This window comes from Epargyreus clarus, unplaced genomic scaffold (assembly GCF_041222505.1).
Source record: "Epargyreus clarus isolate Ecla_fem2 unplaced genomic scaffold, WU_Ecla_fem_2.2 ptg000033l, whole genome shotgun sequence".
NCBI classification, from domain to species: domain Eukaryota; kingdom Metazoa; phylum Arthropoda; class Insecta; order Lepidoptera; family Hesperiidae; genus Epargyreus; species Epargyreus clarus.
Window position 1 is genome coordinate 2,936,452 of NW_027332238.1, and position 12,889 is coordinate 2,949,340.

At 33.9% G+C, this 12,889-nt stretch overlaps 1 protein-coding gene across 2 annotated transcripts; it reads right to left on the minus strand.

Annotated features, from left to right (window-relative positions):
- Positions 1 to 5,721: 5,721 nt before the first annotated feature.
- LOC140755672 (uncharacterized) lies at positions 5,722 to 12,110 on the minus strand. Of its 2 annotated transcripts, XM_073090986.1 has the most exons (4): positions 11,972 to 12,110; positions 11,665 to 11,708; positions 10,293 to 10,341; positions 5,722 to 7,617 (listed from the first exon to the last, which is right to left on the minus strand). In XM_073090986.1, exon 4 carries the CDS (start codon positions 7,582 to 7,584, stop codon positions 6,355 to 6,357), a length of 1,230 nt encoding a protein of 409 aa, XP_072947087.1. In that variant the 5' UTR covers positions 7,585 to 7,617; positions 10,293 to 10,341; positions 11,665 to 11,708; positions 11,972 to 12,110; the 3' UTR covers positions 5,722 to 6,354. The 2 variants fall into 2 exon arrangements, with proteins under 2 accessions (XP_072947087.1, XP_072947088.1); XM_073090987.1 differs by lacking the exon at positions 10,293 to 10,341.
- Positions 12,111 to 12,889: the final 779 nt, after the last annotated feature.

Sequence of the window (12,889 nt, forward strand, 5' to 3'; positions counted from 1 at the left end):
AATGTATGTCAACCAACATTTTTTACCACGCTCTTACTAGCTTGACCTGTATGTATGTAACAGAATCTTTGAACTCGATTTTTACCCACTTTAAACGGTCTGCTTAATTTAAAGTTTTGAACAATTATCAAGAACCGATGACAATACACGTTTTTAATAATTTTATCCCATTCTCCTCATCAGGATCGTCAGGAATCAGGATTAACGATTTACCTTGTCAGGATTAACGATTTTAGCGTGGTTTTTAGTTTTTAAACTATAATTATTTAAAATACTACTACTTCTGCAGGCAATCATGCAGTCCACCTGATGGTAAGTGGCTACTGCCGCCCATGGACATCTATACAACCCCAGAGATTAATTTCCTACCTGAGTTACGTCACAGATGCGCCGCTACCCTTGAAAACTAAGCTGGAATGTTTTGAATAAATGAATGAATTCTAACTAGAACACAGCAGCGCGTAACACTGCTGTTACGGTTGTTAGGCAGAAATAGGTGTGACGGTAGTGCCGCTAGAGTCTAACCACAGAGATAAAAATATATATATATGAACCGCCATACATATTGGCAGCGAAGTAGTTTTATACTATGTTTATAACGTGGATATCTGCAAAGTAACACAATCTTTTGAAAATAGATACTTTACAAAATTATTTCTGAACTGCACTTTTAAATTTTACGATCCTAGCACAGATTCCTGTTTCGATACATCTTCTGTTAAAAAGTAAAAAGAAAACACGCATCATTTTCATAAATATAGTTCACGCATTCAGATCTGGCACTATTTCAAAAATCACATTATCATGAAATAAATGTTCAAAATTGTTGATGTCAGGGGGATCCCCCGTCAAATGCGTGGTAATTGAACAAACAGTTAATATTTTCCAATCGTGAAGTAAACTATGAACTACCTATTTATTATGTAAGTTAACAGAAAAAACTTAATATATAAAGTGAAAATTTGGTATGAAATGTGTCGCAAGTAATAAATGAGATCAAGATTAATAAAAATAATATTTTAATAACATTAATTTAGCGGTGTAATAAAATGTGTATCGAGACCAAATTTTTAATTATTTATTTATTTAATGCTAATATGCGCCTTCCAAAACGGATTAGTATTTAATTTTCTTAAATTATATTGTGCTACCTTAAGAAAGTGTTATAATATTATTAGCATTTATAAAAACGTATTTTACTTGTCATTTTTCCTACGAGGTCAACAAATATCATTGAGGTCGACAAATGGCGTTCTTTAAGGTCAGTAAAAACACTTATTTTGTGCTAAAAAGCTGTAATTACTATCAAAATGTAGTTTTTAGAGCATTTACGAATGGAACGATATTTCTCCGTACTTTTTCTTCGATTTCGTGTTGTTTTTGCACCACTTAACTGCACAGGTCGGCATTATTCCGCATAAATTACACTATTACAGTCAGAGACGTAATGGGAGAACAGTCAGCCATTTGTGACTTCCTTCAATTACAAGGCGGTGAGATATCTATACTAATTGATGATCGGAGTAAACAATATCAGAATGTCTATTTATTACAGAAAGTTATTATTAAGTTATTATTATAGCAATCAAAAACACCATCATTTTATAATCGTTTATTAATAAACAATAAAAAACAAAGTTTATATTAAACAATGCAATAATCACAACATGTAATTATAGATTTAAATAAAAATTTACGTGATTACATAGGTATTACTCACTATAATATACAAAATATTTATTGAAAATGATACATTTTAACAGGATTTTTTTGTATTAAAAATGTAACAAACGAGCATGCAGTCCACCTGTTGGTAAGTGGGTACTGCTGCTTATGGAAGTCTGTAACCAACCCCAGATAAGATCCTCATAGTTCCTACCTGAGGTCGGCCACAGATTGGTCGATACCCCTAAGGACAAACTGGAACGCCTCAGAAAAGTATTTCTCCCTTACCACGCTTCAAACTAATACAACACACAGCAACGCTACACTGCTGTTATAATAGAAATAGGTGTGACGGTGGTGCCGCCGGAGTCGAAGCATAACGGGTTCTACCACCTTCACAAGATTATTCGGGGTAATATCGAAGCATGGAATAAACTATGCATTTGCATGGAACTATGCATGTGCATACATCTCATATATACAATTCTATGTCACAATGTTAGTTACCGTACTCCTCCGAAACAGCTTTACCGATTTTCACCAAATTTTATATGCATATTCAGTAGGTCTGAGAATCGGCTACTATCTATATTTCATACCCCTAAGTGATAAGGGTTGTTCATCCTTAACATTTTTTTTATTTATATGGCAACACAACGTTTGCCCCGTCAGCTAATATTCTATATATTTGCAATTTTCGGGTTATTTTGCCCACTTTGATACACTTTCTTTTACACTGTGCATGCATTTTTCTTTCGAGGCATTTCAGTTTTACTCCAGCGTCGATATTACCTAAAAACATCCAATAAAACAAAAATTAAGATTACAATTTTAACAGACTGTTTCCTATAATAGCTTTCTGTGTGTGTAAACTTTATATGTTTAGAAATCTAATGATGCATTTTTAGTTTTTATCAAAATCGGCCTCGTAACTCCTTTCAGCATTTTTCGCTAATCCTTATAGATTCGGATTTGGCCCTAAAGACCCATTTGAAATATTCACCCTGTATATATCTCAAAATCTTCAAACAATACAATAATTAACATTGTCAGAATTATAATTACATGTCAGTTTTTTTATATGACAAAATGTAATATAATTAAGTCATTTTATCGTATCCTTAAGTAATAAGAGTATAAGTAATGTATTAATTAAGTATAAAATTTACTAAAGTAATTTTTAAACATTACTTACATAAGCTTATTACTTAAGTTTAAGATTAACTTAAGTTATTTTAAAATAATCATCAAAATATTTAAATTGAATCATAATTTCAAATACTAAAACAAATGGAAGGTGGTAGAACCCTTTGTGGTTCGACTCTGGCGGCACCACCGCCACACCTATTTCTACCTAATAACAGCAGCGTTAGGCGCTGTTGTGTTCCGGTTTGAAGGGTGTGGTAAGGGAGACAGACTTTTCCGAGGCGTTCCAACTTAGTCCTCAGGGGTAGCGGCGCATCTGTGGCCGACCTCAGGTAGGAATATCTAATCCTATCTGGTTGATTACAGATGTCCATGGGCGGCAGAAGCCACTTACCATCAGGTGGACTGCATACCCGTTTGCTACTTTTATATAATAAAAAAAAATATATATCATTTAAGGCAGTATATAATTATTTGCTATTTTTTAAAACTTTAAATCCACTATTCCATTTATTTTCATAACATTTTTTTCTTGAAATTACTTACTTATACATTTTGTATTTTAACATTGTTATAATCGATAAAAATATTTTTGTATACAACATAATTTTATGTAAAAATATACTTCAGTAATGTATATTTCCGTACCCAATAGAGAGCCGAAATTATTTCAGTTATAGTAACCAAAAATATAGTGTTTAGTCCGCGTAAAACTGCTAGTCCGCTCTGAATATAGAAATGAATCGCGTCGCCATAGCACATTATATGACTACTGCTCGCAACAACTTCAGAGCGGACAAGCAGTTTGGCGCGGACTATACATACATACTTATGCGACTGCACACTTGCCAAACTTCAACAAACCGTTACAAATTCAAATATGTGGATAGATCGTTTGACAAGATTTGTGTTGCAAGCATTTATAGCCAATACAATTGTGTGTTGGTTTTTCAGCAAATAAAGGTATTTGCCGCAAGCTTGCGACGCGTCCACATATTTATTTGTAGAGGTTTGGAGTTTGCTGCAAGTGCCACGTGAATGCAGCATGAGACATATCATATATTGATAACTAAAGTATTCTTCATGCTGCAAGAAAACATCGGTGCAGAACTTAGTTCTTCAAACGTCTTTGCACTGTCATCATGCTGTGTATTTCACATCAAAATGGCCTCATGGCTACTTTATATTAAAGTAGCAAGCATTTATAATTTTTAAACACTATTTAAATCTTTAACATATATAAGATTTTCTTTGATTAACCAATGATATGTATACTATCATTGACTTCACCAATATTACAAAGTTTCTTTATAAAAGTTACATAGTACAATATAATATTGTAATATAAAATTCTCGTGTCACAATGTTAGTTACCGTACTCCTTCGAAACGGCTTTACCGATTTTCCCCAAATTGTATATGCATATTCAGTAGGTCTGAGAATCGGCTACTATCTATTTTTCATACCCCTAAGTGATAAGGGTTGTTCACCCTTAACATTTTTTTATTTATATGGCAAAATAACGTTTGCCGGGTCAGCTAGTAATTACATAATATCATTGCGTACACCAATATAACAAAGTTTCTTTATAAAGGTTACATAGTACAATATACTGTAAATATATAATTTAAACCAATAAAAGCTACGAAAAATTTGTTACTTAAGGCTTAATATAAGAGAATATAAAGAAATCATATTTTCTTCAAAATGAGCCCTGTCCTTTAGTTTGTCATTTATCATTATTTTCCAGAATTTGATGCTTATAAGCAACAATATCTGATGACGTGAAAAAAATTATTTTAAAGTTTTTTTCAAAATCAGGCCTGTAACTACTTAAAGCACATTTATTTGGCAATCCATGCCCTAAAAACCAGTGATATACTTCCAAAGTTAATAAGAATCTTGTAAATATATCGTTCAAAAGGCAAAATATAACTGGATTAAAAATATTTAGTCCTACTGACCTTATCTGTGCAAAAGTAGTCTCTCAACTATATAGACAACAGGAGACCACATACACACGTTATTAATAATCGATCTATCCAATGACTAAAACAGACATTTGACAAATCAATACGAGATATTGTCAAATTAGGTCAAAAATGCACAGATTGATTATAAATAACGGGTTGATAGAGGCAACAAGCACCATTTAGCGCCTATATCTAGTTATACCAAGATAATATCTCAAAAAGCTAATATATAGCCATAAATAACATGAGTAACACCCGAATAAAGTGATTTTCAAAGTAAAAAATATAATTATATTTTTTTGTTAAAAACTTGAAGTAGACAAGCATGCAGTCAATATAATTCAGGAAGAATCAATCTATACACATATATATAAAAATGTAGGCTTCGCGTGTCTGTATATCGAATATATTTACAACAAAAGTAGATAAAAGGACTGAGAAAAAGAAATAATAGCAATTTCTATCATTTTCAGAACTTTTGTCTGCCTGTTTGTCTGTGTGTTTCCAAGCGTTTTAAACCAATATAACTTTATCAAATTAAATGGATTAACTCAATATTCATAGTCCGTATCCTGACTTAACATTTAGTCTTTATTACATTCAAATCGATCCACTCTATCAAAAGTAATTACAATTTAAAGTCAGAAGTAACTTTTCGTTTGATAGATGGCGTTGTAAATCTACGTTATATTGTGAACCGATGCGAACAAAATAGCAGACACAACTCGTTGCAAATAAGCTTAAAAACGTTTTCCACATACCCCCACTAGGATTCCCTGTCTCATGGGTGCCATAACACACAAAAAGACGAATACACAAACACGCAAACAGAACAGATATCCAAATTATTTCAGATGTCTGTCTGGCCGGGATCAAGCCCGGAACCCTTTGCGCGTCAGACCGTATGACGCTCTGCCACGCGGGTAGTTCAAACTTTTTGTCGATTGAATCTACCTGAAGGTGACTATAGATGCCTTGTTACCCCTGAGGACTATATTGCAGTCCTCCACTGCTGTGCTTTTCAAATTCACACAGCAGTATTACTGTTACCAGAAATAGGTGTGGCGGTGGTACTAACCACGGAGGCTTCTACCACATAATAAAGAATACACGACCATATCCCTGCTTTGCATGAATAACCGTACAACTCAAAATTCATTTTTCTGTTAAAAGTACAGCTTAACCCCAAAATATTTCATATTTTACCACGCTTTTATTAGCTTGACCTGTATGTATGTATGTATGTAACGGAATCTTTGAACTCGATTTTTACCCACTTTGAATGGCCTAATTAATTTAAAATTTTGAACAATTATCATGGACCGATGACTATAAACGATTTTAATAATTTTGTCCCTTTCTCCACAGGATCGTCTGAATTAACGAATTTCCTTGTGCGATTTTAGCGTGGTTTTTAGTTTTTAAACTATAATTATGTTATCATTATTAAACTTCATTTATAAAAAAGATCTCGACACAAAAACAAGTGTTTAGTTTTCAATCGGTTCTCGTGGAAAATTACCTTTTGGAGTTGTGGTTATTCATATAAAGCAGCGACATCAATTTGAGTTCAAAAATATGAACCGGTGTGTACGAATCTCTCGAATGCACTCCTCGTTCGATGGGCGAGAAGTCTTTCTTTGTTACAATCTTCCATAGCGACGATTGGATTCAGCTTTACTGCATCGGGAGATAGATTAGCTGTCTTCTGTTCAGTAATAGTTCTAAAATCTTTATTTACAATTTTAGATTTGCTGTTCAAAGTTTCTCTCGACGTAATGTCTTTAGAATTCAACGCAATCTTGCTTTTACCCGAATCGAGTATAAGTCGTCGTGTCAGTTGTACTTCATCCTTTCTCGAAGCCAGTCGCTTCATAATCAGCGGCAGGACAACTGACTTCTCGTAAAGATCAGGCCCTTTTGTGTATAGAACTTTATCTTTTTGGGTCCTTTGTAAAAGCTGTTTTGTGTAAAGTTTCTTATCTAGTTTCGCTGTTTGTAAATCGAAATTTTCAATTTTTGGCAGCTTCAAAGTTAAGGTTGGAGATACAATACTTTGAAATGTAGTGTGATTTTGAAGTGACAATTCTGTGTTTTTTTTAAACTCCATAACGACTTTCTTAAGGATATCCGTATGATCTTTAGAATCAGTCACTGATGTATTATTATTATTAGGACAATTCGTTTGAATAACAGCCGATTCTAATCTTTTGTTAGCTACAGTATCTGTAGTTGCCTTTACAAATACATCATTATGAAAATCAGTAGTAATTTCACTGAATTTTTCTGTTATATTCTTTTCAAAAACACTTGTACATTTATTCTCATCAATTTCATCCAAGTCATAAAAAGTAGGTACTTCCAAAACCTTTGGAATATCATATTTATAGAGAGAATAATCATGAAACATAGTATCGTTAGATTTCTTTAAATCCGTTTCATTTTTATCAAATTTGTTAAGTAACTCATTTATATCTTCCTCCTTAAGCGGTTTTAAACCATTTTGGTATGTGCTATCTATCTTTTTGTCTTTTCTATCTTTGTAGTCAATATCAACAGTAGTATCTTTCGGTTTCTTAACGAGCGAGGGTGTCACATATATATTCTGGAAGAGGTCAACTAAATCAAATTCAGATTTTTTTATACTATCCAGATCGGAACCACTTAGATCTTGACTTAACCCACTGTCATCGCTTATATCGATTAAGATGCCCACGTTTTTGTCTTTTGGGGTATTGGGACAACATTTTAAAGGTTCAAGTACCTCATAAATGTTGAAATTTATCGGACTTTTCGCCATGGTGCTGTTCAAGTTACTCTTGAATTAGTTTACCTGAAAAGAGAATAAAATCTTCTTTTATTACATAAATGAGCAAAAAATAAACACAGTACAGTCCGCGCCAAACTGCTAATCTGCTCTGAAGTTGTTGCGAGCAGGTGTAGTCATACAATTTGCTATGGAGACACGATTAATTTCTATATTCATAGCGAACTAGCAGTTTTACGCGGACTATACTGTTTTCTACTGATTTTGTTTTTTTTATCTGACAGCAGAGGGTAATATTTTTGCAGCGAATGTATGTCATTCTTTGTCACGCTACCGCACAAACGACTTGACGGATTAACATATGAAGTGTCGTTGGATTTGTAAATTGTGGGAGTGACATAAATCATTACTTCCCTTTTCAGTTAATGATTTTTTAATGTACATAAACTAGTAATTAATAATTATTAATAATTAATTAATAATTAAATGTTCCCACCATTTAATTAACTATTAATTAATTAATTCTTATTTATTATTATAAATATATAAATAATTTATAATAAATAATAATTAATTATTAATAGTAATTAATTAATACTTAATTAACAATTATTAATTACTGGTTTATGTATGGTAATCCATATTATTTAAAAAGTCAACATAATGAACATAATAACAAGCTCTATTCAATAATAAGGAATAAGGTTTCACTTTGATAAACCTATCACTTCATATACTTCAACACCACTTAAACATTATCACCATTACTCATTTCAAAGCACTACATACATATTTTATACTAGCTGTGCCCCGCGGTTTCACCCGCGTTAAAAAGAAACGGGGGCACAGCTAGTTCTAAAATATAAGTAGCCTAAGTTACTCCTTATTACATCAGCTACCTGGCAATAAAAGTCCCGTCAAAATCGGTCCAGCCATTTTAGAGATTAGCCAGAACAAACAGACAGACAGACAAAAATTGTTATTTTGGTGTATGTACCCTATGTATATTCATATGCATGTAGTAAAAAGCGGTTATTTCAATATTAAAAACAAACACCCCAATTTTACTTCTATATATAGATTGTTTGAATGGATTGTAAGAAATTTATATTAGCTTACATAGTTATAAGGCGACCATCTTAGTGCTTATGTGGCAAAGCATGTGATCGGCTTCAGGTAGAACCTGCTCTATATGGAGTTGTACAGATGTACATACAGTGACTTACCATCAGGTGCATGCATATTTATTATTTCTTTCTTATTAAAAATATTCTCTATTAAAATTAAAGAGAGAATAACTTTTTTTTATAATATTGAGTAGCAGACGAGCATGCAGTCCACCTGATGGTAAGTGGCTACTGCCGCCATAGACATGTAATCAACTCCAGATAGGATTAGATATTCGTACCAGAGGTCGGCCACAGATGCGCCGCTACCCCTGAGGACTAAGCTGGAACACCTCAGAAAAGTATGTCTCCCTTACCACACCCTGCACACAGCAGCGCTAACACTGCTGTTATAACAGAAATAGGTGTGGCGGTGGTGCCGCCGGAGTCGTGCCACAAAGGGTTCTACCACCTTCAAGTAAGACAATCTAATGGTGGAAACTGAGCCTCTGAGATGAGGGATTCCAAGGTTAGAATCTGAGATATGCACCTCTGATTTTTCAAAAGTATATACATCGTACCAATTAATAATAATCACTTGGTATACTGAAGGAAATATTGTGAGGAAACCTATTTCAAGTCTAGGAAATCACACTCGACCAAACACCACCCAAGCCCGTTCCGACACCAAGCAAGGGCGTTCAAGTATTACGTAACGCAATTTGGGGGGAGGGGGGGTCTTGTAAAACGTTACGATGCGGTACAGGGGCGGGAGGGGGTCTTTCTTAATACACGTTACGTAACATTTTTTAATAAAAAAATAGAGAATTAAAACTCCTACTCCATTAAAACTCCTAATTGGCAACCTTTTTCATTTACGTTTTACGGGGAATCCCTTGAATGAGTGGGTTCAGCCGAACTAAGTCCTGAGTATTCTGAGTTAGACTAAGTATAGTACAGTATAGTAGTATATATGCTTTGACTATACTTAAACTAACTTAGAATACTCAGGAGACCCAGTTCGGCTGAACACGCCCAAGGATAAAAACTAACATACTAACATAACTTTTTAGCGAGTTTAGGGTAAAAATTGACATTTGAGTGTTACGTAACGTTTAGAGGGGGAGGGGGGGGGTATAGAAAAACGTTACGGTGCGTTACAAGGGGGGGAGGGGTGGTCAAAAATCTTCAAAAATTGCGTTACGTAATACTTGAACGGCCCCTTACACTTTAAGAGGATACCCGTGCCTAGCAGTGGAACAGTAATCAGTTAACAATGATATTGATGAACTAACAAGACAAGTTAAAAAGCTTGTAATTAATCTGTAGTACAAATTCATCATGTTCATCAACACATTATTGTCCCACTGCTGGGCACGGGTCTCCTCTCATAATGAGAAGATTTAGGCCATTGTCCACCGCGCTCCAAGTGCATATTGGAAGACTTCACATACCTTTGAGTTCTAATTAATTCTAATTAATTTCTAATATGTACATAATTATTGAAAGCTTAGAGGTGAATGCCTGGGATTTGAACCTCGGACCCCTCGATCGAGAGGCCGAGTTTGTTAACCACTAGGCTCTCACGACTAGTACAAATTAAAAGACTAAATCATGTTTGTTGTGCAACCTTACCTTTAATGGAAATCCAGGCTTTTCTGTGTGAAAACTTCCTTCCCAGACACTGAAAAATAAAATAAATATCCATATAAATCATAGTAGAAACTAGCACTTGAAGGTGATAGAACACTTTCTGGTTCAACTCCAGTGGTATCAACACCACATCTATTTCTGCCTACAACAGTGGTGTTAAGTGCTGCTGTGTTCTGGTTTGAAGGGTGTGGTAAGGGAGACATACTCTTTCGAGGCGTTCCAGCTTAGTCCTCAGGGGTAGCTGTGCCTCTGTGGCCACCCTCAGGTAGGAATGTCTAATCCTATCTGGGGTTGATTACACATGTCCATGGGCGGCAGTAGCCACTTACCATCAGGTGGAGTGCATGCTCATCTGCAACTCCTATATTATAAAAAAAATCCAAATAAATTGTAGTAGAAACTAATATGATATTTTCCCATTAAGAGTTCTAATATATTATATTTATTTTAGGCACCAATAATATTATTTTTTTATTTAATAAAACCTGATTAATTTGATTTAATTTTATTCGTTACAACTTCATCCTGGTAAATTGTTGTTTGATAAAAATGAATTTCAGTAATTTAATTTATTACATTATAAAAAGGCTGAAATGCAAGAGTTTTTTGAAAAAAAAACTATGCAAAAGTATGTATGTATGTAAGTATGTATGTCTGCCAATATTTGGCCAATGTCGTGTGCCTTTACTACATTCAGAGAGCTATGCTCAGCAGTGGGACAATAATTTGTTCCTAATATAGTAAAGGTGCTATACCTCATTGTGTTTCGACTCTGAAGGCACCAGTGTCACCTATTTCTGTTATAACAACAGTGTAGCGCTGCTGTGTTCTGGTTTGACGTGTGGTAAGGGAGACACTTATATGAGGTGTCTCAACTAAGGCCTCAGGGGTAGTAACACATATGGCCAACTTTAGCACAATCATACTATAGTTTGGCAAACTTTTCTGTGCGTGTGGTATGTTTTGGAAACAGTCATATGTTGTCAGCTACACGAGTCATTTTTCAATTTTCCCAAAACAAAGGAGTTTTATCTATGTAATAAAATTACGATCTTAAAAACTAGAACTTATGTTATTTGTCAATAAAACGAAAAAACAACACATTCTTATTAGAATTTGTAATAAATGTTAAATATTGATAAATAAATGTATAGAATCATAAAAAAATAACTTCCAGGTAGTTTTGACAAACTAGCTACATTATGATGGCCAGTGGCACCTCTGACACGCAGAAAAATTATCGGATCTGTATATCTGAGATTGATTTAAAATATCCACGGGCTGCAGTGACCAATTACCTTCAGGTGGACTGCATGCTCATTCACTACCTTATATAAAGAATTAAATGCCTTACCAGTCTCGACAGTAACACTACACTGCTGTGAAGCAGTGATACGACTACAATAAACACAGATTTTCCTTTATATATAGCGTATCGAAATTTAGTCTATATACGGTCACATGCACATCACTAACTGCGAAAGACTAGCTGGTGAGACCAATTATCTTTCTTCACTTAATAACCCGGCAGGGGCTTTAAAGATATACTTCGGGTATGCCCCACATCATTAGAGGAATCAAATAAAAAAAATCCTTAACTTATCTTTTTGAAATGGTATTTCGAGAACTATCGGTATGAATAAGACGTAAAGTTTACGCACTATTTGCTGTTTCAAACATTAGGTGCTATGCTATTAGGCCTAATGTTATGAAAATAAACAATATTTGTTTATAGCTACCAAAATCTAATTGGAAATCAACAAATCAGAATCGACCAAGTCATACAGAGCAACAGAAACACACAGAGTACAGACAAGACAAGGTACCTACCTAAATACCACGTATTACACATGGGTAAAGTTTATGGCATGGACTTACTATCTGTAGTCTATATTTTGTGGTATTAGCAAAACATAAAACATTTATTATAGCAGGTTCGCTAAAGTATTTGCCCCATGAATAATATTTTTTTCACTTAATTTATATGTATTTAAAAACTATTTTTTTACATTTTTAATAACTTTAAATCATAGTTTTAAATACAAACTATCCTATAAGTAAAAACTGAATTAAAATTTGTTCAATGGTTTTTGAAATAAGCATACATATTTGAAGTATGAGATTACGTGGTTCAGAAGTCTAGCAGGATTTAAGGGTCTAGATTACTGATTTTAATAAAATAATGCCTTAATGCTCGTTATTAATAATCAATCTATCCAATGTTTTGCCAACTAAGATAGAAATTTGACAGATTTCATACTAGACAATGTCAATTTTCTATCTTTTGTAGGTAAAAAGTGGATAGATCTGTTATTAATAATGGCTGTAAATCTTCTTTAATAAATGTTACTAAATTCAAAAATATTGTTAAAATTAAATTTAAAATATTTTAGAACCAATACAGACTGAGGAGGGAATGTGGTGGTAGAGAATGAACCAAGAAATTAAAGACTTGATAGCTTAGCCGGACATCATCAGCAAAGTAAGCTTGCAGACTACATTACCTCGGCCATCTCGAAAGAGTGTAAGAAAATCGAGCAGTAAAACGCACATACATGATACAGGGTTGGCTGAGTGAT

Coding starts and splice junctions, on each gene's coding strand:
- LOC140755672 (XM_073090987.1), bottom strand. CDS start 7,584: ATGGCGAAAAGTCCGATAAATTTCAACATTTATGAGGTACTTGAACCT.